At 47.3% G+C, this 27,211-nt stretch overlaps 1 protein-coding gene across 36 annotated transcripts; it reads right to left on the bottom strand.

Annotated features, from left to right (window-relative positions):
• Positions 1–335: 335 nt before the first annotated feature.
• On the bottom strand, positions 336–26,969 carry picalma (phosphatidylinositol binding clathrin assembly protein a). 36 transcript variants are annotated; one of them, XM_035535330.1, is made up of 26 exons: positions 26,863–26,969; positions 26,458–26,698; positions 15,028–15,170; positions 14,559–14,634; positions 13,843–13,945; positions 13,336–13,429; positions 13,078–13,189; positions 12,337–12,443; positions 11,996–12,037; positions 11,035–11,046; positions 10,818–10,903; positions 9,996–10,119; positions 9,683–9,819; positions 9,208–9,305; positions 8,305–8,319; positions 7,792–7,941; positions 6,386–6,466; positions 5,773–5,880; positions 4,969–5,097; positions 4,740–4,770; positions 4,552–4,651; positions 4,321–4,344; positions 2,854–2,913; positions 2,184–2,288; positions 1,423–1,525; positions 336–618 (listed from the first exon to the last, which is right to left on the bottom strand). In XM_035535330.1, exons 2-25 carry the CDS (start codon positions 26,585–26,587, stop codon positions 1,433–1,435), a joined length of 2,160 nt encoding a protein of 719 aa, XP_035391223.1. In that variant the 5' UTR covers positions 26,588–26,698; positions 26,863–26,969; the 3' UTR covers positions 336–618; positions 1,423–1,432. The 36 variants fall into 36 exon arrangements, 35 of the variants coding, with proteins under 35 accessions (XP_035391223.1, XP_035391224.1, XP_035391228.1 ...); XM_035535331.1 differs by lacking the exon at positions 26,863–26,969 and having other exon boundaries at positions 4,969–5,085; positions 26,458–26,587; XM_035535335.1 differs by lacking the exon at positions 26,863–26,969 and having other exon boundaries at positions 4,969–5,064; positions 26,458–26,587.
• Between the last annotated feature and the right edge of the window lie 242 nt (positions 26,970–27,211).

The following is a 27,211-nucleotide window of genomic DNA, read 5'->3' as shown; positions in this document are numbered from 1 at the left end:
AAGAACTCGATAAAAATCATTATTTTTTCCTTTCTTTCATGTCCTCAGTGGGTAAATCATAAATAAATACAAACAATGCACAAGGAATGTCTACTGCAAATGTAATAAAAAAAAAAAAAAAAAAAAAAATACAAAGCAAAGTAGAAACTGAAGTCAGTATTCCTAAATGGTGATGGTTTAATCAGGTAATGCATGATTGCTAAATCAGATAAAGAAGTCCCTCCCCTTCCTTCCCATGAGGGCTGGTCTGTTTTCCCCAGTCAGAACCTGAAGCAGTGTGGTCATCTCCATGTTTACATAGACCCTCTTCCTACCCCTAAAATTACCCTCCTGTGTGTCTTTACAGACCATCAGTCCTGTACAGGGGAGAAACAGCTGGAGCTCTGTTACCGTTAGACAAATTACAAAACACTCGCCAGACTGCCTGGTGTCTCTTACCGTACAAAACACCCCCCCTCCCCCCCCCTCCCTGGGTTCCTGTCTGAGTCGGTGCTGGGGCCAGTACTCCTGGCCTGGAGTCAAACAGTGAACTGGGGACAAGTTAAAGGTTTGAGATGGGCTGCCATGTGACTCATCCTCGGGGAGCGGACGCTGGCAGCAGCTTCACATGAACTGCATCTGCAAGAGAACCACGGCTCAAGTTACCCACCAGCGCTGACATCCAAACACCCCCCCAAAAAAACACCTCCAAAACAACTGGAAATTTTCCACTTCTTCCCACATATGTAGAATGCACGTTGATAAAATATAGATGGGTCTGCGTGCCCTCATGCCACTGGTTGGGCAGTCCTGTTTTGGGTGTGGGACCAGCCCTGGGTAGCTGCAGGAGCATACCCTCACTTTAATTTGTTTGCCAATTTGCTGCCCATCGCTCTGCTTCTTGATGCCCAAGTGTTGAATAAATGATGCAGTGTGACTCCTGCACCACAGTAGCTTTCTTGCTCGACACCGATGGGCATAACAGACTGATATGACTGATCAGTGGTTATGAGATTATGGGGTAGGCTAGAGGTGATCAGCCCAGAGAGGTGTTCAAAGCTTGAAATCTCCACATTAAATGCTCTTGGATGTCAGTAACCACTCGGGAGATATGAGACTGTAAGCATCAAACATCAATGTAGACGATGACTGATAGGAGTAAAATTAATAACATCAAGATGCAATTAGCCATAACTGAGAACATCAATTATAAAGGGGAAAAGCCTACCGTATTGAAGGAAGACACTCCTTTACTCACTAAAAGCCATGAAGTGAAGTAAAATATCACCATACTAACAAAGATTAGAAATTACAGTAAGATGAGGGAAAACATGGTATAGAAGGTAAGATGGCTGGAAACACAAGCAGACTCGGTTAGCGCTCAGAACATGCAGTATGTGCGCACGTACACATCTCGGACACACACGGCCAGACATGCTGTACCTAAGAGTCTCTAAAGGAAATCCTTGAGCGAGAGCTGTGCAAAGCGGTCCTGTCCCGGAGGCCTGAGAGGACTCTGGCTGGAGGGACTAGAGGCAGTCGAAGGCTAGTTCAGAGAGAACGAAAGAGCATCAAGGAATCCACCCGCACACCCCCCGATCACATGGCCAGACTGGCTAGAGGATGAAGTGGCAGGTCAGTCTAAAGGCAAGAGACATGTGTGTCTATGGAAGGTTCCTCTAATAACGAAGCATGCTACTGGCCAAAGCCGTGCCAGACAACACCCTGCTCTTTCGCGCAACAGTAATACAGACTGGTTGCACCGACACACTGCAGAAATGAGGCGGCATGGTTTGGACTGGGATATGCATTCCAAACGGAGCGTCTTTGTATGATTTAGAAACTATAATGGAATGCATATCAGTTTCGATGCTTTAATTCTAGCCACGATCAGAAGAGTTCTTTAAAGCAACGTGGATGTGTGCAAGACTCATTCAAGCACTTTCTGAACACGGCTTCTAATGTTCTAGGCTTGCTATTGAAATATAAAATTCTGGCAATCAGAGAATGCCATTTCTCCCAGTGATCTGCAACGCATCAACACATTCCGGTAGCGATGGTTTATGTTATTTTACAGAATAAGCCAAAGTGGTCCAATTAGGCCATATTATGGAGTGGGCTTAACAGTAAAATTTGGGCCAAACCGAGGCATCCAACTTGGCGGCACTAGGTCCGGTGGAGGTCATGGATCATCAGGATCGTACCTGTGCTCCTGAGACTGGGCCGAAGGGATTCGCCGGCCGCATCACGGGCTGCGTGTACATCATGGTGGGCTGTGTCATCACAGCCACGGGGGCCATCTGGGGTTGCTGGACCAACATAAACAACAAAGTCAAAACAAAGAGCTGGCGTAAGTGTTGCTGTGTTCACACGGCATGTCACCCTGGTGCAGAAAACACAGGCACTGGGTTGGATGGCAGGTTCTTTATGGTCCTAATGTAATCAATAACACTGAGAGGAACGGCACTTCATATCCTTCATTTGTGCTTCACTACTGTTTGACTGCTCAGGCACAGAGAGCAGAAGGAAAGCAACTGTGTGAAAGCAACTCTCCTTGAAATGATCCAGAACTTGAAGTACTCTCAAGAGCAGCCCAGAAAGATTCACTGGTATAAACGAGTACTCCAAATTGAATCGCTATTCGAGTTGTTTGTTTTGGGATGTGTGTGTGTTTAAGAATAACTGAAATACTCTGGTTTCCTTAGCCAAAACACAGAAAGCATTAGTTAACAGCAGCATTCCAAAAACATCAACTATGGTGCAATGCTAACCATTAGGTCAGTTCGCGCGCACACACACACACCCCAGCACTTTGCCAACATGTTTCTCCCACCAATCACCCCCCCCCCCCCCCTCCTACATGCTGCTACTCACCACTGCATATCCCATCATGCCTGTGGGTGTCGTTGCAGGGAAGGCCATGATAGACGGTGCCTAGGAGGAGAGTTGGGTGGAGTTAGAAATGGCAGCGGTACAGAACACCACTCAGAAGTCTGACAAAGTGCCTTTCAGAGGAACATCTCTAGCGTCAGACATTCCACTCAAACAGAGCAGCACAGAGACCACAACAACCTTCTCACTGCCCACCTTTATGTACACACACCCACACCCAAACCCACATACTTCATCGCATACTTCATCGCATAAAGAAAACTTTGTGCAGGTGGACAAGTGGACAAACAGAATGTGGTACATTCTTCAGAATGGGTAAGTATAACTGGCTCAGGCTCTCTGGCTGGGTGGAACTTACATCTGGGAGACATTTAAAAGTTCTTAGCACACTCAGTCACTGCAAATGTGCAGGGCATCTGAACAGCGAGAGAGAGAGAGAGAGAGAGAGAGAGAGAGAGAGGAGAGGAGAGAGCGTCTGCATGTTTAAGAGAGAAGGAGAGTGAGTGTAAGGGAGTGTATGCACACACACGTGCTTGAGCAAATGTGTCCTCAATGGCAGTGCTGCTAGTAGCAGGTGCAAAGCTTGATTGAAAAGAGGAGTTCTTTTGGAGGGAGCCGTGAGATTCGCAAAGAGGCTGAGCTCATCACAAACGTGCTTTTGTTTCCACTTACGGACCATTCAAATGTGTGAAAGGGCCTTCTCTGCCTAGTCTTTGTTAAGGCCATTCTTTCAGAGAGAGGATGTGGTCCAAACCAAAAGGCAGAGAGAAAGAACACATTTTGTTTGGAACGCCATTGCTGTTACGAGTGCAGAGCTTTAACATTCCTTCATCTATGCTTTCAAGATGAGGACAAATATACTTTATCTAGACCTGGTTAGTCAGTGTAAATTATATTTTATCAGCCTAAGCATTCCTTTGTGAACCTACATTCAAGTTCATTTCTGTGCACATTATAGGGTGCTACTATAGTTTTACATGATGAAAAATACAACATTTAATCTATTAAATAGTGCATTAAGCCTCTGTTAAGACTTTGCCCTAAAATCGCTAATCCTAATCCCAAAGAAACCTAAAGCATCATGTGTTCAAGAAAAAAAACCACAAAAAAAAAAAAAACACGTCACTGGAAACACCCGTAAGTCAACCTCTCAGTCAAATCAACTTGTCATACGACAGTGATGCATGTACAGAGAGGGGAGGGAGAAGTCAAAAGATCACAGAACACAGGAGACACACACATGCTGTGGCAGCACTCGGTTAGATCAGTTGGTCACAGTGAGCACAGAGGCTGCAGCGTGACGCTGAGCAGGGCGCACATAGCCGCGTATACAGTACGGCCAGGTACGCACGCACAGGACACACAGGGTACCGCGACCGCAGTGGAAAGCTGTGGAGGTTAATAATACACTCATGCGTTTCAGAGGACAGTTCAAGCCACTTGACTTACGTATTGTGGAAAATGCATGCCATTCTGTTTAAGCCCCACCAATGAAAACAATTAGAGGACACAAAAGATACAAAAGATACAGAAAATGACATTTACGCTACTGCTCATACAACGAGAACACTTCCAACACAATACCATGGCATGCATTATCCATGTGGGGGGGGGGGGTGCATAAAGTTTTTAGTTAATATGGGTCTCTTGTAAAAGGCTGAGGAAACACGCTGTTCTCACCATCGTGGCAGGATTCCATGTGGTGGTGGGAGCAGTCTTTGGTTGCCAGTTGGTTCCCCCAGTCAACTTCTTCTCACCAGGCTGACTCCAGTGGATGTCGCTTGGTACAGAAAGTGCAGATCACGTTAGCATCTGTCACTGGCTGCAGCTACAGTTAAGGATACACTGTTCGACAGGAGCAGGCTTACTTTTTCACCATGCCATTACCAATGCCCAGATCTATGAAACAACAAAACATGGAGCAGAAAGTCAAAGCACACATCGCGTGTCGAAACTTTTATTTTGCTCCCCCCCCCCCCGAGGTTTTCAAAAGATTAGAGGATCTCATGCAAGATAAGAGCATGACACGATTCTAGTGCTCTTAGATGGACGAATGTGGGGACGGCCCGAGGGCAAGTGGCGGAATCAGCTACGTACTGCCCACCAGGTTGGCCAGCGAGGACTCCAGGTCATCAGACACCAGCTTGCCAGGCTGCTGGGCACTGGGCGGCAGACCCTGGTTAGGAGAGGCTACTGTCGGTTTCAGGATACCACCTAAAACATCATCTTAGAAAAAGAGAGAGAGAGAGAGAGAGAGAGAGAGAGAGAGAGAGAGAGAGAGACAGAGACAGAGACAGAGAGACAAAGAGGCAAAAAAGAAAAGCAGAGACATTCAGACAAAACAGGCCACACAAGACAAACTGTAATGCGAGTGAAAGGCAGCTTTGTGAAAACTCAGGAATAAGGAGAAAACAAATTCATTCTCTTAGAGTGGCATCAACTCACCCAAGTCATGCACACCATGCAAAGCCAAGGCCAAAGAGAGTGTAACCCCCAGCAGAGACAGATGGGCAGAGAGAAGGGAGACCATCAGTGGAGCATTCCAACACACTGCACACTTCTACTCTGCTATGATCACAAATGGCATTACCCATTTCCAAGAATACTACCAAAGCTAGAATGAATAAAATACACAACAAGCTTTTAAACAAATACTGGATGTGATGTAATATATTTTTGCATAGTGTGCGCGAGTCAGACGGTGGGGGAGACACACACACACACACACACACACACACACACACACACACACACACACACACACGCTCTCAAAAGCTGTGCTCCAGCGCATTTAGCAATGCACACGTCCAGTGCTTAAAATCAGTCATTAATGAGGATGGTGGGTTGGGCTGAGGAGAGGGAGTCAGGCAGGCGAGAGAGATAGAGGGGGGTCTCTCTTACCAGCAGCGTCTGTGTTGTTGGGAGCTGATTTATTGCCGAAGACGGAGTCGAAGTCGACGTTAAGGCCGGAAGAACTGCCGGGCGGGGGGGCTGGCGTTGCTGAAAAGCCTGCAGAGGACAAGCGAGAAGGGCAAGACCCGAGTGACCCGGTTAGTCTTCAGGACCCGAGGGCAGACCTGCCACCGCATCGGGCACTGCCATTGTGCGCCGGATTACATTCTCCCAAGTTGAATGGATCACTGCCACACCTCTCGCTTCCCGAGAAAGCCAGGTGTTAAAACCAGAGTGGCCGGGGGGCAGTTTAAATAGCGTCCGCTTTCACTAGCAACCGCACACACCCCTCTGCTCGGCTCAGTGAAGCCCAACTGATGCAGTACTGCTGTAACCCATTTAAGACACCTTCACTACAACCACGAGTTGCTATTATCTCCTGTTTCTCTCTTATAGCTGCCCAAAAGAAGGCAGAGTTTAAAAAAAAAATTAAAAAATTTAAAGCAAAAAAGACCAGAGGGAGGATAGAAGGAAAGTGAGAGCAGAGTGATAAGGCAAGAAAACATGAGGGGAGAAAAAGACAAGAGACAGCTAGGGCCGGGGACAGGAAGGAAGCACCTACCTCCGAATAGTCCCGCTATGGTGGAGGGCTCGGAGCGGAAGAGCGGGGTGTTAGAGAAGGGGGCCGGCGAACAGAACGCGTCTGTCACAGCCACGGGGAGCAGAGGAGAGGCAGAAAGGAAACATTAGTGCGCGTGCAGACAAGAAGGGAAGAAAGGCTAAAGGAAGCCGGCGCCTTCGGATGAGGAGATGCCTAGTCCGGGACCGGAGGGAGCACCGATGTTTCCATCGACAGCCCGCTTTAATCCAGGATTGGGCCCCAGCCACATCCGCAACACCGAACTCTAAAGAACCAGAAAGTTCTAAACAAAAAGGCATAAGTGTTGGCTAACTTCTAGGCTGTAAAAATAAATAAATAAATAAATAAATAAATAAATAGAAATAACAACAGGTAGTGGCAAAGAGCTAAGGGTGTTGTACACAGCAGAAGAACACACAGGGCCCTGCTGAGCGAAGCCATGTGTCTTGGGCCCAGGAGACACTGGGTCCCGCATGGGCGTTGGGCCCTGGGAGAAAGCACAGGGCTCAAAAGGGCAGGCAACGGAAGTGCTCAAATCGTGAAAGGTGCTGGAATGATCTAGGGAACCAAACAAATAAACAATTCCTATTCAGGAATGCGGGGAGAAAATTGGACACTTTAAAAGATGAGTCAAGGTGCCAGAGCAGATGAGATGCTAATCCAATTATGCAAAAAACAAAGTAGGAAATTCTGTTAAACTTGAGTAGAAAGGACACCAAATCATCATAACATTTAAACTGCAAAATATTTATATATAAGTCAGTGTCCTGTGTAAAGCACACCTGGGCCAGCCTCCTGGACACAGGTTAAACGTAGCCTTGTGCTATGCGGGAGTTTCACTGGAAATGTCACCATTACAGAGCAAGTAGTCCAACTGCAGGCTTCATCCATGAGCAGAAAACTGGCCCCAGCACAAAGCGAAGCAGCTGCAGCAAGACTCAGCACAGGCCACAAGCAGAGAACAGACAAGCAGCCAAGTACAGCTATTAACCCATCCCAAAGCAATGCCTCTACATTACAGCCGAAAATGTGTGGAGGCGCGTGCGTGCACACGTACAAAAGCCATCTGTCTAGTACTGTTCTCCAAACGGTATTGTGCCCCTCCGATAACAATAAGCATTGCCTCAGGTCTAAACCATTAGCTCACTCATCACCATGCCCCCATTTTGCCCTGCTCCCTCACACACCCACACCCACACACACACACACCTTAAATGTGAGACTTGTGCAGGGTGCACTAGATTCTTTCCTTTCCTTTAGTTAGCGCTAGAACCTAGGTACAGCGAGGCATGCATCAAATGAAGCGGCCAACATGAACAACTAAAAATGCAGGAAGTTACAAGAAATCTATGAATTCATGCTTAGCGAGACGAAAGAAAGCTGTTTACCACAAAACATTTCATGACTGAGTGTCCTAGGAGAAAAACTAACACTGTCTGAAGAGCCAAGGGCTGGGTGAGCAGCATCGCCGGGATCCGAAAGGAAAGGGTTTAGGTTTGGAACGGAGTCGTCGATGCTCTCGGAAGTAGTGAAAGAATCTACGCAACCGCAAGAAACAGAACACAACACAAAAGGAGCGTCATTAGCTGGAGGGACAGCCAGACGTGGAGCTACCCCTGCCCCCCAGACCCACGGCCAGGTGACGCTTGCTACAGGATACGCAGGTTTAACGGGTCCCCAGAGAAGCAAAGCACAGCCCTCACGGCGTTCCCTCCCCCAACCAACAGAAATACACACAGTGTAGTAAGCAATGAGCTCCTATGTGAGCAACAACATTAAAAAAACCCACAAAAAAAACCAGTGTAATTATGAGCAAGTGCAGCACATGTGCAGCATTTTCTACATGGTGCCATTAGATCCTGGAAGAGTCAGCAGCACTGATGGAGCAGTGATGAGCTTACCTTGACTGTGCAGCTCTTAAATGAAGAAATGACAATGAAAAGTAAGTGTAAGCTACTAAAATTTAGCCCAGCATCAATTATTCTGGAAGGGTACTATAGACTGTAGAGCATGCATTGCTCAACATATCTCTAGAATCCTCAGAATCCAAAATACCACCACCACCACCACAAAAAAAAAAAAGTACCAAATCTAAAGCGAAAATATTTTTAAGATATTCACCAGAAAGATTATGAATTTTAAAATCAACACTTTCCGAGCTTCTAAATCAATATAAGGATCCTGTGTGTAAAATGATCCGACACAGCAAAAAAATATAAAAATAACGGCGCGTCAAGGGGAATGGAATACGATGACACATTCGACACAAAACGGTCTCAGGCTGTTGGAGTGATGGTGCAAGCTGAAGTTCATCAGCAGGAACATGCAGACATCTCAGCAGGGGTGTTCCAGAGACTGTGCGTCACGTTTGGGAAGGAGGGAGGTGTACTGTTATACTCTCATAACACAAAGCATAACTTTTTAATATTTCCAGTCTAATGGGGCCACATCAGACACTCAATGCTATGAACAGCATGTTCCCACACGCTCACAAAAGATGCACAGCTGCAACATCTAAGACTCTCAGTTAAGTCATTAAGCTGTGATCTGCGTTTTGGGCTCCCTAAAATCATATTATCTCTGAGGGTTTTACACAGGCCCTCATAAACATAACTTGAAAAATAAATAAATAAATAAATAAATAAAAGTTATGTTATTACAAAAGTACAAATAGCAACATTAACACACAACCCCCCCATCTTAAAGTAGCTTTGCTATATTTATTGTTCATAACATTTAACACATTCTTCAGGTAAACTGAACCAAGCAGAGGGGTTGGAGCCCAGGTTCACACGTCCACTCACCTCCCCAGGAGTTAGCCATAGGCAGGGTTGTGGAGAGAGGCAGGGCTGGCCGGAACACTGGCTGCAGGTCCAGCAGGTCACTTGGCACCTTTGAAGTACTGGAGTCAAAAAACACCCCACCCACAAACCCACACACACAGAATTAATGTCTTGTTAAACTTCAGCCAGAAGGTCAAGCATTTCTCACACATGTGCAAAAACAAACGTGTCGGGTCCTCACTGCTCAGATACACTCCCAACCGCACCATGGTTGAACAGCCACCTACAACCACAGAAGAGCTCCCACCTCACCCACACTGGCTCCTTGGCAGCACCGTAAGAGATGCAGGAGCTTGCACCTAAATCGCGTGAACATCGTGGGCTTGTCCAGAACGGGCCGTCGGTTTGTTCAGGACCAGAACTGAGCAGAGCTGCATAGAAATGGAATACAATTCCCAACCGTCCTTTCAGCGCAGCGGCCCTGGCGCTCCCTCACCTGTTGGTGGAGCTAGGCATGGAGAACAAGTCAATGGCCGGGGCGGTGCTGATGCTGCCAGACGCCGTAGAGACAGGGGAGGCGGCAGTGGTGGAGGATACGGAAGGCTTTTTAGAGAGTTCCTTCAGTCTCTGCTCCTGCAGGGAGAAACAGAAGTGTGAATACCACACACACACACACACAAACACATTACATCCATCTTTCCACACACACTATATCCATCTTTCTACATAATCTTGGGGTGAAAATGGTGTGCTCGCGCACACACACACATGGCATGTTGATTTAATGAAGGCAGAGGGCCACAACACACCTTAAGTGCTTTCAAACGAGCTTGCTCCTCCTCCAAAGCTGCCTGCTTCTCCTTTTCATCCGCTTTGGTGAACGATATTCCCGTGTTTGCCAGAGAAGACATAGCACTGGACAACGTACTAGCCCTGATAGATAGGTAGAGAGTGAGCATGAGGGAGAGTGCTCGCTCGCACGTTTTTGCACAAGTGTCAAGAGAATGCCCATGTAAGCATGTCTGCATGATGTGCTTTGTTTGTGGAAGCACACTTCCCTAGTACCCAGCACACAGGCACATCGGGTCTTTACCGCTCCCTTACAAAAGGTGCACTTTGACCCATACCTTCCACCCCAATGTTGGAGTTAGCAAAACTGATAAGCCTTACTGTTATCCGAAGTACAAGTCATCAGATTCCATTTTTAAGAGCAAAAAAAAAAAAAAAAAAAAAAAGGAAAGCTTTGTTTTTCTATTGCAACCTACCCACATTAAACGAGTCTCTGTGTGTGTGTGTGTGTGTGTGTGTGTGTGTGTGTGTGTGAGAAAGAAAACAGTGAGGGCCATCAGTAATATCTGACACAATGGGAGACTTCTGCTTTCTACATTCTCAAGAAGTCAGCAAAACTTTGGCCAGGCCAAAAGCTCTTGCAGCTACCCCCAGACTACGTGCACCCAGACACACATGCATGCACACCCACACAACCAAACATAACCAGTGGTCCAAGGAAAAAAAAAAAACAACAAAAAAAAAAAAAAACACCCCCCCAAATGACACACACTTTATATACCAAGGCCCAACAGCCTGGCTGGGAGGTAGGAAGCATGCTGGGAAGCTGCAGCTCACTCTACCTGCTGGCGGCCGTCGAGTCTTTCACCTTTTTCCCTTCTAGAGAAGCCAAGTGCTGCTCCAACGCGTCCAGGAGACTGCTGGGGGCCTGGGGAGGGGCGGGGCATCGTTAATGCCGCGCACGCACACGCCGCTCTCAGCATGCAGAGTATTTTAACAACACAGAAGACGCGAGCCACCGGCAAACAGAGAAAGAGTGGGGAAGATGCGGGTACTTACACACACCGTAAACTGAAAACGGAAAGATAGGGAAAGATACACAACATAAAGGAGGCAGTTTGAAAAAGGTATTTTAAAGAGCACTTCAGAAAGAAAGAAAGAGAAAAAAAAAAGAAGAAACGATCGGACAACGTCGCTACAGACTGGGCTCGGTTATACGGCCGGACCTCCCCCGGAGCGTGGCGCTCAACCAAGCTCCTGCTAGAGTGTCGTCTTTCATTTTGAGAGCGTCACAAGCCGTCGGAACGGAGACACGGGCCCTGGCTCCTTGGGATCGTCCCCATGACAGCGCAGCGCATGCGCCTCTGCCGTCCGACACCTGCCGTGCTGGGTACGTCTGTGCCAGGGCCCGTGGGGAGGGCGCTCCTCCAGCTCATTAAACTATTCTGACTCCCCCCCCCCCTTCTCAAAAAAAAAGTAGCTGCGCAGGCCACTGAGGAAGAGTAGGGAAGATGAAGCAGGGCAGGTCCGTCTGAATCTACGCTTCGCCCTTATGGTGACCAAGCACCCAGGAAAAATGAATCCCAATGCCTTTATGGGCGGTACGTGTGGAGCACTGGTGGAGAGGGGCAGGCAGGAGGAGCAGTTTGAGGAGGTTTCTCCATCATTCTCCTGCAGGGGGCGCTGCAGGCAGCGAGCTGGTCTTACTGGCCCGCGGTTCTCAGGGCCCCCCCCCCTCTTTTTTTTTTTTTTAATATAAAAAGGTGGTGTCTCGACCACGAGGTCTACTTCTGGCACTCTGGAATACATCAGCAGAACTCAAGTTCTTGAGGAATTCCTCAAATCTGGGCCCAGTGAGAAGCGCAGGAGTCAGGTTGGATCTGTGATGGAGTCCGCACAGCAAGGCTGTGTGTGTGGTTTAACCGGTGAGGGTGAGGTTAGACAGCTCACGCACTGCAGTCAGAAAACCAGCTCAGAGCACATAGAAGCTAAATTAGTGTTCAGAAATAATGTCTCTTACCTGAGACAAGTCTGGTATGTCTCCTCTGTCAATGCCTACTTGCTGTTTTGAGATGAGAGGGAAAGAGGCCAAATTTAGTGGCTGTGAAGTATAAACATCTAGACATTCATAAAAGCTGTAATTGACGGTCACAGTTATTTTAATTAAACTTGCATTATCTCCTCAAAAACCTGAACCAGGAGGTCAACTCCTGTGCGTAAGAGAAAGCAAGAGAGACTGCTCTCTGCATCAGAGCTACTGGCCAAGGCACTAGCAGCACTGAGTGGGGAAAACAAACAATAACCCAGCAGAGGTCGGGTCTGGCCTGGAGCTCAGGACACCACAGGGGGAGGTCATCCTACCTCAGCCACTTTGAGGAACTCTGAGATTCTTGTCATTCGGGTGAGGAATTTCTTGTAGATGTCGAGTCCCTCTTTACATTGAACCTTCTTCATATCAAAGTACTTCTCTGTTTGAGGGGGGAAATTATTTACAGATGAGATCATGCATGTGCAATACTCAACATGTATGCGTGCGAGTGTGTAATGTATATAAATTCTCTTTTAAAATTTCTCCACTTCAGAGTGTTCACATTGCAAACGTCACTGGGACACAGTCCAGTACATATTTCACCAGTCTGCTGCTCTCCACCAACAACCCTCACCTCATCACTAGCTCATGCCCAATGAACACCAGCCAACAGAAACATGCTCTCAAATCCCCATCAAACAAAACCGTAAATAACAAATTAAAGTCTCACTCCTAGCAGCTGGATGGCTGGAAGCGTCTGCTTCGCATGCATGCAACAACTTAACTGTGGCACCATCAAGAGATATGTAATCAGATTATTTAAATAACTTGGTATGAGAACGGCCATGCTAATGGCCATCGAGATTCATAATTATGATTGGTTGCTGCAAAGTAGGGCGGGGGGGGGATGGCTCAAAGTGCAGCAGGCGTGTCTGTATAAGAGCAGGTCAACACCGAGCTCAAAGGTTTCTCTACCAGGAAACAGCGGAGCAAGCAAACAGCGGTGAGTGAACAGGCAGGGGGGGGGGGGGGGGGGGGGGGGGGGGGGGGTGTCAGCAGGAGGGTGGGCTCACCCAGCAGGTTGATGATCCCTTCGTTGTAGGCGGCAAACAGCCGGATGGCGTCTTTAAACAGGAGCATGAAGGCAGCGTTGATGACCCCGTTTGTGAGTTCGTTGGCATTTACCTGTGGGGGGGGAGACAAACATTTCTGCAGAACTATACAAAAACAAATGGTGACGTCTCCGCAGGTCACCGGTGGACATTGACGACTCTCTGCTCTACCCTCATGTTTACTGGACGAGAGCCGTGTGTTCAGAGTTGTAGACTCACATTGAAGTCTAGGAGTGAATCCATCTGATTCTGAATGATGGGGAGGGTCTTCAGCAGCTTCTCTGTGTTCATGGTTCTCATCACGCCGTCTGCCCTGAGAGTGAACAGATCCACCACACTCCGTATCACAAGAGGATCACTAGTAAATACACGCTGCTTCACTTCAAAATAAATGCCGCTGTTGGCAATCACGGCAGCAATCTCAGAGCGGTGAGAAACAAAAAAAAAAAAAAAAAAATCTATCAAATGGTATGATGTGATTCAACTACGATATGCCTCGCAATGTATTTAAAACACATTTCACATGGTTCAAGCTAGACTTGCATTACTTTGACCAAAACTGTTTGTTTATTGGCTGATGTAAATGCTGTGAGTCAAAGCACCCACCGACGTGGACTGTCTCACACTGGTCAGGTTGTTCACAGCCTTACAGCACACAGAAATATCAGATTTATCAGAGGTTCATTAGCATAATGTAGCCTTTAAAACTGGAACACACACACATACCCTCTTTTCACTTTAGTGAAGTCAAAAGCCACCTGTCGGTAGGACACAGCCTTCTCATTCAGATAGCGGCTATACCTCCGAATGAAAGTGGACATATCGTAGCCTAGGAAACAGAGACAGCAGAATCGCATGAGGAGAGCTCTTCTCTGAAAACCCGTGTCCGAGGGTACACAAACCAACAGATAGTACCATCGTTACGACCTGAAGAACAAAACTAATCATATACTAAACGATTTCAAACGTTTTTAAAAACCACATCCCTCCGAAATGTTACGCACATGAGGACTTCACATGGAAATTAGAGCTCTAGAGCTACTGGAGACTTCCTTTGTCAGGGGTTAACAGACACCTTTCTAAAAAGCCCTTGTACCAGATGGAGCCAGAGCGGCTCATCAGGTTGCCACCTGCCTTCTCATTACATCCTGGCTAAAGAAAGCAGGTGTGCTTTATTTAAACTGAAATTCAGCCATTCTGCTGAATATGCTCTCCAGTGGAGCAATGAGTACGAGACACACACAGTGGTGTGAGTGTGTGTGTCTCGGGGTGTGTGTGAGACAGCAGTCACTGGTCTCTGTGGTCCTGTCCTACCACATAAAAAGCTGTCCACCACCGACTATGGCCAGTGTCCCACCTCTACAGGATCACATGACTGGCCAGCGGGGGAGGGCTAGAACCTGAGCCTTACTGCCCCCAACGGGGAGATCAGCAGCACCTACCTTGTAAGCCACTTTTGTCCAAAAAATTACTGAGGTTGAAAAGTGTGTTCCTGGAAGCCAGGTACTGAATAAATCGCTGTGAAAATAAGATGGGGTAAAGGATTATTATCGTGTCATTCTTCTGTCTCTCCAACGTTGTGAAACAGTAATTGCGTTAAGACTGAAGCATGATAAGAGGCAGACATTGCCCTTCTTATGACAGAGAGCCCACAGAGTTCAGATAACATTCAATCAAAGAGAGAACACACACACACACACACACAGTAGTACTAAATGAGACGAGAGAGAGAGAGAGAGTGCAGACACTCAAAGATGACTGCAGAGAAATAACTCTGACAGATATCCCTGACATCCAAACACTTCAGCAGGGATTAAACTTGTGAAAGACTGAGTTAAGACACATTCAACTCAGTTAGCACTTTCATTAGGCGTCGAGCTGGGTGCGTGGGCGAGTGTGTGCATGACTGACCTCATTGCCGTAGACCATGAGGTGGTGTGTGGTGATGAGGGATTTAAACACCACAACCCAGCTGGTGTTGGTGGTGCGTTCAAACAGCGTGTCCGCCAGCTGAGGGATGTTGACGTTCATCTCATTTGTGCACTGGATCAGATCTGAGGACACACACAGAGAGAGATGAGGGCGTGGTGTTCGCCATACAGATATACTTATACACGCAGGTACACACACACACACACACACACACACACACACACACACACACACCTTCTAGTAATGAAAAGTATGAATGCATTGAGAAGGAATCAAAGACAAACGTTCAGATTTAGCTCGAGCGTTACCGCTCTCGTTTCCTCAAGTTTACTGGCTAAAAAGCAGCTCAGGGGGAGTCTGGACAAGTCCTGGTTGCTGGGAACACCGCAGTGACGCCAGCAGTTGGCAACAGATTCACTTTGGAATCCGGAAGAATTGAAAGGTGGCGGGCAACAGGAGCAAATGGAACAAGACAGCAAATCACGCCTCATCGCAGCATGGCACCAACGCGCCCCACCGAGGGCAAGGAACTGGCCTTCTCACCCCAGTGGAAGGGATGATTGCTAAACCACAGCCACTCTTCCACAGACTGCGTGTGATGTTCTTTGTTCAGAATGCAGGCATTTAGGCAGAGGTACTCTGTGCGCGAGTGTGTGAGAGAGCGCGCGAGACTGAGACAGGGACAGTGGTATGTTGTGCTGGCTGCTTGGCTGAGCTCCACAGCCATCTGGGCCCAGAGAAGGAGAGAACAAGCGAGAGCGTGAGCAACGCTGAGCGCGCGGGCGCGAGACGTCCACCACCGCCCAAAGGCATCAGCTTCGTGAGCCCCTTCATTCAGCTGGTCGTCTCATTCATTGAAGCATTTCAAAATAAGAGCGCTAATCTAGGAACACTTTCCATATTGCTCTGTTAATAAGAATGTCAAAGGGACATTGGAGTTCCATACAGTTGCCTCTGTGAAGATATTAATTACATGAGGCAGAGACAGAGCTTACTTGAGCACTTAATACTGTAATTGCAGATTTGGTTAGGCAGTCAGAAAGCAAGACATTTAATAATTAGTATGTGGAGATGCAGACAATTTGTCTGGTTGTTGACCTCGACATTGTCTTTTTTAATAACAAAAAGGGGAAAAAAAAAAAAAGTTTTCCCACCAAACAGCATTTATTTTCAGGAGCTTTTACACACGGGCAGACAAAACAATAGTTGCGGAAAGACACTAATTGCAGCGTAGCTGTAACGGCTTAGCAACGATGGCTTGATCCGTTTCCTTTGAGCCACGAGAATCGTGTGTTTATGTTTGTCTGAGAAGGGAGGATATGGGTGGTCCATACAGCACCTTTTCCTTCAGCCTGCATTCACTATTTAAACCTGCACAAAGCACCAGTCACATGATGACAAAAGGCCTTTGTGAGCCAACAGAACCCGCTCGCACAGAGGTGGGGGGGGGGGGGGGTTACACACACAGGCTCCGTACTACTACAGTTCAAATATATGGCCAAGATGATCTAAATCACAGTGGGAAGATGCATGTAGTTGTCAGTCAGCACACTCACTCAGACTGGGAATCATTTTGTTTTTCCTCCATGTATCCAAAAATGTGTCAAATGTGTCACCACAGAACACTTAGGAGAGAGACCGCTTGTGTATCTAGTGTCAGAGAAAGACTTCAATATATCAAACAACAGCCAACTAATTACAAATGTCATCTTGCGCTATAAGCGTGCGAGAGAGAGAGGTACCACGGCAGACGTGTACAGGACAAGTGCTCCAGAGTTTGGGGCCGTATCATTAGTTACATAACTACCAGTGCAGAGTCTGCAGGGAGCTAGAGACCCTACGAGTGATAGAGGAACAGAGGTAGCAGGAAGGAGCCCGAGCAAGATGGAGACGACCCCAAAAAACCCGGGTGAACAGGGCCTCATTGTAAATGTTAGTGGAAGTTGCATGTCCCCTTATGGAAGAAGCAGAAGCACAGTCCTGAACTTTTAGAAATTTGTGCAGTCCACAGGCAGGCAGCCCATAAAGAACAGCATGGCAGCAGTCTGACCTAGATGTAACAGGAGCATGGATAAGGGTCCCGGCAACGGAACAGGAAAGCGATGAAAAAATTCTAGCAATATTCTTAGGAAGAAAGTGTGCTGTGTAACTCAACTGTGATACGAAATCAGTTGTTCAGCATTGCGACTGATCTGTTGACACATTCTTCTGTTAGCCACTACACTGTAAGCAAACACTGGATTTAATTACAGTTGACAACTAGATCACCTACATTAATAGTAGCCTACCACAATGCACTAATAACAGACGATAATTTGTAATTTATATACAAGTTGACTGTGTGGGAAATATTCATCCATTTTTGAGGCCACTTTTGCATTACTGAATTAGCACACTGTGGTCAACACCAACACAGACAGTTCATCGAGTGCACACTGAGCATACAAAGGAGTGCACGTCAACTACTGGAACATTATTGCCCATGTGACCGTCACATGAGAAAGCCTTCTTTCAAGTCACATGACTCCTCTTGACAGAACAGAGACATGACTTCATTGATTCGATTCCTTCTCCCTTTGTTCTTGCTTCTCAATCAGAGGAAGAGCGCGCGCGCGCGCGCGCGAGCGAGCGAGAGAGAAGACAGCAAAAGGTAGTAAGAGAGAAACAAGACAGCCAAACAAGCCAGAAGCAAGGAGCATCTTTGTACAAGATCCCCTGAATGCGTGAGCAGCACTCAATATTCACGCTGGACCTCTGGGTCAGTGCTGCATGGTGCAGAAGCAGCACAATTCTCCCTGCACAGACACACAGCTCACTAGTTCAGGTGTCCCCAACATTAGGTGCACTTTTAAAGTGACTCGCCGTGTCCTGCCTTTGCCGGACACTTTGGATCAGGCGGTGACCGCTTAGGATATAGCCCAAAACCCGCAACGTGCAATTTCACCCTACTTAAAAAATGACAAACACAACTGGTTTTCTAGCGATAGCTTTTTCCAGAGATTGTTTGTTTATTTATTTATTTATTTATTAAATGTTAGCTGAGAAACACATTGGCAATTTTTTATTTATTTTTTTTATTTCAAATGCACGAGAGATAAAGGGCTAAAACATTTACCCTCCTCCACAAAACACTGTCTAATGGTTCTACTTGACACAGCTTGTCGTGTTCAAAACGGGGGTTTTCCCGCACCAGAACCCACGTGTAACACAAGACTTCCACGGAGCACTGACCCCCCCCCCATGCACGTTACTAGAACACAGGGGAAAGGAAGGCCTAAATGTAACATTTATAATCAATGTCTTAGAGTGCTGGCATTGTACAGCAGCAATCTGATTAAGATTACACTGTTTACTTGGGATCATAAAATCAAGGGGGGGGGGGGGGGGGGGTCAGTGCTCCGTGGAAGTCTTGTGTTACACATGGGTTCTGGTGCGGGAAAACCCCTGTTTTGAACACAAGCTGTGTCGCTAGACATAATGGCTCTGATTTCCAGTGGTGATTTTACACACCAAAAAGTACCACGCACGTTTGGATACATGACAACTTCTGGATATACGAGGTACTGTCTCACGTCCCGGGGAATTATTTTGGACAGCTGATATGCTGGTTTTAGGAAGGTTAAGGTCCTTGCCAGTTACATTTCTTTACTTGTACTAGCATCACATGTCTGTGTAGACATCACTCATTTTGGCATGCCACTAGTTGTTCACCTTTCCTTGGCCCAGTATGCAAGCTGGCACTTTGGACAAGTCCATCACTGGACTCGGGCTACATTGGAGCGTTCTACTGCCCATAAGTGAGACTGCCACGTTTCCATACATTGTTGCAGAACTCATGATTCAAGATCCCAAGAATGTCCGGTACTACAGAACCCAAGGCAGAGAGGCGCAGCCTGGTAATGAGATGTAACGTCACGTCCTTGGTCATGTACTGTTAAATTCTCATTTTGTGTCGTGAGACATGTGGGGTCTAGTTTCTGGTGGGTTAAGACTGTGGCGCGGCTGATCTCGCACCTACGCACTGTAATCAATCCGTAGCCGCTTGAAGACCTCCTACGCAGCCCTGCAGTTTGGATTCCCTGAGTGGAGGCAATTCCTACAGAAGAGGCCCCACTGCAGGGCCCCTGTTTTGATGTGGGATCGGAAAATAAATCATGAACTCTTCGCTGCGGGTGGCTTTGAGCCAGCCCTTGACAGCCGGACGGGAGTCTGTACAGGGGAGGGATGGATGCGCTGCTGGATCAGAGGGAGTCAGGTCTGGAATTGCTCTCCCTCTCAAATGCAGACAGAAGACTGACTCAGCAGGCGGATGCCTTGTGCTTCCTACAGCTCATGACAGGAAACCAAATTGACATGAATCTTTAAAAAAACACAACCAAGGGGTGGGGAGGGGGGAGAGAAGAGAAAAAGAAAAAAAAAAAAAAGAAAAAAAAAAAAAGCACCCTTTGGTGACGTCAACAAGAACATTTGTGTGGTGCACAGAGCGAGAAGCAAAGACGTCCACAGCTGGACTAGCGTGGAGTCACCCGGACCAAATTTCTTCACCACACCACCGTTGTCACGTAATGTCATCGTCATGTCAAAGCAGTGGCTGAAGTGACGGACAGAAACGAGAGAATAGCGTCGCTGCTGACTGGATTCCAAAGCGAGACAGCAGTACCGAGGTTTAACAGACAGGACGACAAAGGAGAAGGAGAAGACCGATTCAGCGAGCAGATGCCTCACACTTCCTACTACTCATAACAGGAGAGAGAAGGGCGGAGACTGCTGGAGATGATTGGCATATTCCCTCCTCCCCTGCCCTGGAAGCCCAGGAGGGTCTCTCCGTGGATGAAGAGGACTCCGAGTGCTGGCGGGTGAACTTCGGCCTCGCGGCTTCCGAGCCGCTCCACTCGGGTCATCGTGGGTGCTCTCATAAAACGACGGCACATCAATGCAGCATTGGCCAGCCGAAGAGAGCACACCAAAATATTACTCTAGGCATGTGACTGATTTATTCTGAGGATGGACTTTATTGTCACAGATATGCCCAGCAAGTGTTCAGACACCTCACCAAGGACGCGGGGACAGGATGAGGAAACCACTTTCATAACACCAATTAAGCGTGCTGGCAAGGCTAGCGTGCTCATGCAGTATATTTAAGAAATCCCCAATATGCCTCGTGTCCCAGAGCAGGAACCGATGCCGAGACAGGTGCTGATATGTAATAAAACGCATCCCATAAAAACACACAAGCGTCCTCCACATTCCCTCCGTCCGCGCCTGATGAGCTCTGGCGTGCGACTGCTGTAGCAGACACGCATGCACACACCCACACCAAATCAATGCGCAAGTCAACAAAAATCTAAATGAGAAACAAAGACCAGATGGGAAGAGATCATCATCATCATCATCATCATCATCATCAGTGTTAGTCAAGCGTTTTCCCAAAACACAATAAATACAAGAACATGGCACTTAAAACAGTCAGAAATCCTGAAATTTATTCTTTACTTATTTATGTTTAGATTGTCAGTCTAAACATCCATTTCAAATGATGAACACCAGAGTGCAAGTCCCAGCAGGATCAGACTGCATACTTCCTTATTAAGGCATTTCTTAGACATTTCCTCACTGCACTACGTGAGACCAGGGTTCTGTGTAACAGCTTGGATCTCCTGAGGGCCAAGCAGCTGTGGCGTTTCCCTCATTAGAGCAGATTCTGATGGCACTGGGTTCTCCCATCTCTCGTGTAATCAGCTCCTGAATTTGCTGGTTTACGTAATAACTTCCTGTTGGTTGTTTACATTTCGAAAATCACCGACAACTAAAAAGAATGCAGGAAGTACCCCTTTTCCACCCTCCTCTTCCTTAGGCTCATCGAGTTCACTCTGCACTCACCCATCACTTTCATGCTCCGTCACCGTGTTACACAGAGAGAGTGTTGACCTAGGAGACATTATTACGTATTTAGAGGGAAGGTAAACAGGCAGGAGAAAGCTGATCGGCAAAGTGGTGATAGCAGGAGGCTCGGGCTTCCACGCTGATCTTAAATAAGTCAGATTCGTTTCCACACGTGAACCAAAGCATGGCGGAAAGATCCAGCTCGGAACGTGAGGGCCACGAGATAAGACGCAAATTTGTTCGGTGCAGCGAAACGTCTGCCACTGCGGTTCGAGCCCTCTCCTTTCGGTCTGCATGCTTTCAGCCATTCCAGAAAGCAGATAACACGGGGCGCGGAGGAGCGCCTGAGCTTGGGCTTCATGGCCCATTTCTGAGCGCTATTGGAAGCAGTTAAGTAGGACAGGGTCACCTTCCCTCTCCACAGGCTGCCGTACGGGGCGACTGGCGCTGTCGGCCGTGGGGGTGAAAATAAAAATAAAAATAAAAATTACTCAAAACCTGGAGGGGGAGAGAGAGGATCCTGGCAGACAGCAGTGTGCTCTGGTGGGAGCTCAGAGCTGCTGGGAGAACCGGAACGCGGCGCAGAAGGCTGGACACGAGATGTGGGAGGCGGGAGGGGGAATCCGTCTGCTACAGGTGGTTAAAGCTACTGCCCGCAAACTTTTTAAGAATTAAAATTACATAACATCACTCGTAAAACGCTGCACAGCTACACGTGAGTGAAATGGAGATCAGCTGGAGATCAAAATCAATAACAGGACTGTGGACATCGTAAGTCATAAGAGAGGGGTTATCACATTCTTTGGAAGCTGGACAATGCAGGGAAAGAGACAAACCTCCCAGCAATTTACGGTTCAGTATTGCAGTGCTTTTATGCTCTGATCAGCGACAGAAGAGCAGCAGGCCCAAATAGCAGCTCTAGATACAGATAGATATCGATATTTTTTTTTTTTTTTTAAAGTGAGTGAAATGTATTCACCCCCGCCACAGCATGTGAGCACTCACACATGCACAACGGAGCGTGTGCGCAAGCACACACACACACACACACACACACACACACACACACACTCTAACAGATTAACATTTGATGCATGGCCACCTTCTGTGTTCATGGTTACCGAATATGTAGGTCTACAGGATTCCCTCTCTGGCCATGCATACAGTACAACTTACTAGTTACGTCGTTTGCTTTCTTTCCTTGGCTTTTAAGCCATCAGTCACTTGCCCAGTTTACTTTGAATTTGCAAACTTTTTTTTTTCTTTTGAAGTTTTAAAAAAAGTAGCAGAGTATGAAACAGCCACCCATATATTATCTCTACTGCCCATGATGAACGCACTGACAGAGCTCAAAGGTTCTACTGCATTTCACTACCCCGAGATAACACACCTCATTTACCTACATAATCTAAATAGTCTGAGTGTATTTACTTCCTTTCTGTTCACTAGTTGCCCTCATCAATACACGACATGGACCATCATCGTTGGAACAAAGCAAGATAAAGTCAGAAGGTCATTCAGCCAGACAACAAGCGTTGCTACAAGAACACAGCTACAGAGATCACACATAACTGTACAATGATCTAATCTATACCCAGGAAATCATCACAAAGTTACCCAGATAAAGCCAGCACTGGCAGCTACTGGAATACGTGTCACCATTATTCACCAGGAAGCAGACGGATGTCGACTGCGACCCCCCCACCCCCACCCCACTGATCTTCCATGCCTTGTAGGGACCAGTTGACACACAGAGCTCATAGCAGCTATAGCAGCTCCATTAATTCCCAGGGTTTTGCCGTAGGCTCTCATTTCTGCTTTGAATTATTCAAATGTGCTGTGCCGTAAAGCTGCTACCCCACTGGCACCACAAATAGAACCGAAAGGTTAAAACCATACGAGTCCTCATCTTAGCAACTGCAAGCACGTGTGAACGAGCTTGAGAGGGCAAGCGTGGAGCCATCCAACACGGAACGCCACGATTCTGTACGTTTCGTGTAGGAGAGCATCGCTCCCCAGTGCCAAGAGCTCCTTATTTAGGAAGTTTCATATAGCCAATCATCTCAACCGATTCCAGGAAGCATCTACCCAGGGTGGAAGTGAACCTTATGAGTGAGAAGCCAGAGGGAACCAGAGTACTGGTACAATAGCCTGCTCATGCAGCACGAAGGGACGGAGTGGGCCAACGCGCACCATGACGACACCTCGGCAACACCGTGAGCCGCAGAAAAGTAATCTGATCTCTGGTGTAGCATTATGTTAAGGCCATGATTGATGCACTACAGATAGGAGAAACCTGTGATGTCTGCTCATATGTCACGGTCCAAGATCCCTCCGGAGATCCCACAGTGTTTTTGGGAGATACGCCCTTTCATGTCATAGAGGTGTTTAGGCAAGGGCCCCTTGATAAAATTCCTGACATTCCAGGAAACAGACACGTCTCCTGCACATCAGGAAATGAGCAGTTTCACCTGCTCATACTACGGAACTGCAAACAAAGATGAAAGCATTTCATTGTGAAACTCGAGCATATTATTAAAATCACATAGCGCATGCCAGGGGTTAGAGTCTTGCCTATGACACTGACTTGACGCAATTTCCTCATTTGTCACTGTAGGTTAGCCTGGCCATACAAACAGCTCCTATATTAGGAATGCCCAATGTTGTTCCTGAGGGGTCAGGGTTCAGCACAATGATTTCCCCATTCTTGAGGAACAGCAGCCCTCTAGGACCAGAGCTGGGCAGTCCTAAACACTCAACGACAAAACACATATCCTTAAATGGAAGTTCAACAGTAACATGGTTTCAATCAGCACCTAAACATAGTCGGAAAGTGTGACCTATTCAGTGACATCATCTTTTGGGAAGTCACCTGATGTAGTCCAAAGTCTGAGGTGAGAGCAGCTGATCAGACAAGCTGGTTGACTAAACGCCCATGAAAAGAGACTCACAAAATAAACTGACAAACTATCCCCAGGCATTCAAACCGACGCTGCTGCGCAAGACCAAATGCGGTGACGGGCAGTAGGCATCATAACATGGACGCCTTACCTGGGACAACATGTCTCGACTGAGAGGGGTTCCAGGGTAAATACCGAAACAATTGGAGGCAATTTTTCAGTCGGCTGCTTATTCAGGGGACATGGGTGGCTCGAGCGGAATGCTCTCACTATTGCGGAAACCCAACCCAACCTAAAGCAAAGGAACATGGGAGAGAGTTGGAGCCATATCTAATGTACAAATCAAATAGCAGGGGGGGGGGGGGGGGGAGACGTGCTATTTTTGACCAGGAGGAAACTTCGGCACAGAGCACGCTGCTGTCCTGGAATACCTACGGCCTTCGTCACGTTCCTCGGTGGTCCCAGTCTGCCCTGCAATGGCGGACTCGCGTACGTATGAGTTGGCTTGTTGCCCGTCTGAGGTCCTGAACCCTCCGACGGGTTGGCCAGGTCGCACAGGGATCTGGCCAGACCCAGAGCTTCAGGACAATTGAGTAAAGATCAGTCCAGTCTCATTAGTGGAGTAAGAGGTCGGCATACCATGCTTTATCAGCCCAGAACCCCTCGCCACTTTCAAAACAGCCCATCATCACACATGCCATGTCTTATTATAGAACAAAGGCTAAAAATAAGCTCTCTGCAGGAAATCAGGGTTACGGGGCCAGAGTCTCTGAAGTAGGAGACTGGATGTAAATAAGTAATGTCTAGCAATGGGCTGTTGATGTGGAAAGCCCTTTGGTTCCACTTGAATCTCTGATGTTGGTGCAACAGGCAGGCAGACACACCCCTGAACCGTAGAGATCCAACCCTGTTACAAGAATACAGTGTGACCAACATGGATGTTAATATAATAGGCATGTTTTATGGGGGTATAGCCCGCCTTAAATGTTCATCATCACTCCCCTCAACAAATAACCATGCATTATTAGTCAATCAATCATTCTCGTTTATTCTCTTATTCAACTGCGCCTTCATGTCTCAAATTCATGATATACTTAGATAAAGGGGCATTAGGACCTGGGAGGGGTGCTGCTGCCATACAACAGCCCTGAAATCTGAACCACAATTTCAGTGTGAAAGATTTAATGTTTGGGCAATCTGTGATGCGATTACCCATCACTCTGCACTGCTTTTTTAAACTTTCAGTTTCTCAGTCAGTGTCGTGCTATGTGTGAGACAGAGTATCTCTGTGTCACAGAATGTTCCGGAAGACTGTGTAACCAACATAAAAATAAAGCCTGAACCCTGACTGATGAACAAATGCTAACGTACCATTACTTAAAATGCAAACTAAAAATAACTTTCATTAAACAATGCACCAAATAGGGCAGATATTAATGGGTGCTTCTTTTTCATGTTTGCAATTCTCCTGGCCCTCCAGTTTATATATTTCTAGTGATGCCCCTGGTGACCAACGAGTAGGCTAGAAAAGACACTGCAAATATCTGCTCAGGAAAACTCAAATCACAACTGCAAAACTCAAAACAGGTCAGGGGAGTGAACAGTGTACATAACATTCTGAATGTTCTCAGCGCATCAGCCCCAGTGATTGTGAACTAAACACCCGCTGTGGGCTGACTGAGTCCTTATGTGCTCTCTTTCCCCCTCATAGTTTCTAAAGCTATTTGTCAGAGTGCTCCAGCGTGACCTGAGCCATTCTCTCACACCAGTGCAGACAGACTCATGGAAGTCTCTGCAGACAGTAGACAGTAGAGAGGAACACCTGCCAGGGACAGCGCTCAGCTGGAAACCTGTCCAGAGCACTTGGACAGAGTAGAATATGAGTGAAATAACCCTCACAGGCTTTGGCTTAGCATGTGAAGTGGAAGACAAGGTTATCGCAACCGGAAAGATCTTATTGACAGTATCACTATTCTTTACATTATTTATTATTCTCTGGTAGTCAGACTACTTAAAAACAGGAACAACAGGAATGCTCACTTTATTTAGATACTGGGAAAGCCAATAAATAATTGTTAGCATTATTTATATACAAGTAAAAATAAGTCAATGAATATGATATGAAGTCTACTGAATTTTGAGTACAACTGAAATAATAAAATGAGTTATCCACAACAGGTTTAGTGACATATGTTGTCAAAAAGACCACCAGCTATGGTAGCATCACTGGGTAACATTATCACTAACTAAATAACCAAATCAAGTCCAAATCAAAGCTGCTCCCCCACTGCTCGTACAGAACACGCTAAACCGAAGCGTCCCAATTAGGCAGCAGATGGACGCTCATTTGAATGCGGTTAATTATTTGTAAAGCGGTTGAATCATTAAACGGTTTCAAGGCCAGCTAACGCAAGTTCACCGCGCCATGGTGATCGCAAGCTACGCGAAGACGCCGGCAGCCCGAAGGAGCGCTGAACGTGGATCCAGCGCGAAGGTGGACGGGGGAAGTTACCCAAACCGGCGCAGCTTTAGGCCTCTGCCGCGATCCCATGCCCGCGGAGCAGGCGGGTTCCGCTTTGCACCATCGCAGCGCGGTTTACGGGTCATGTGCGGTGCTGATACTCACAATCCAAATGTTTCTTCTTTGGCCCCATGATCTCGTGCGTGGTCGCCTTGCACACCGTTTTGGAGACAGCGGAGCCGGTCACACTGTGCTGCGCCGCGGTTATCCTGTCCGTTATGCTTTGTCCAGACATCTTCGCGGTTAGGTACGAAACCCCCCAGAACGCAGACGGCAATCTATTAAATCCAATGATGATCGTCTTATCCTCCGACGCGTCCGCTCTCCCACCACCTGACTAACGTTGCTGGAAAAGAATGAGCGGGGGGGGGGGTGCAAGAAAACCCAGACAGCTCAGAAACGTAACATTACGATTTGGGCGGCCATGCACGGCTCTAGCCCTCCTGAATGAAGTTTGTTCTGCATGTTTCCCGCAAGCACGCCAATAGGGATAATACCAAAGCCACATACCGAAAGGTCTCCTCTTAAAAGCCGTCCTCTCGCCACCCTTCGCTGCGCGCTGTCTTCCCGAGGCTCCCCTCTTCCTTTCTGCGTGCGTTCCCTCTCGGTGCTCACCCCCCCCCCCCCTCTCCCTCGCTGGGTTTAAAAGGACTGGAGGCTCGTAGGAAAATGGCGGGTGTTTCCTCTTCTGACTGGATCCTCCCAAGGTTCGTGTGGATGCTGGAGTGGCCCGTGCGTGGTGACGCCATGTTGGCTCCAAACTTTTGTGAAGGGCACTACAAGCAACGCTTAGCATAGACGAGTTGATCCAATATGGCGTCTGAGTTTCCCCCGCTTGCACAGTTGCTTGGCATTATCT

This window comes from Electrophorus electricus, chromosome 17, assembly GCF_013358815.1.
Source record: "Electrophorus electricus isolate fEleEle1 chromosome 17, fEleEle1.pri, whole genome shotgun sequence".
In the NCBI taxonomy this organism is placed as follows: domain Eukaryota; kingdom Metazoa; phylum Chordata; class Actinopteri; order Gymnotiformes; family Gymnotidae; genus Electrophorus; species Electrophorus electricus.
The sequence above is the reverse complement of the archived record's forward strand: the minus strand, read 5'-3'. Positions and strand labels throughout refer to the sequence as shown.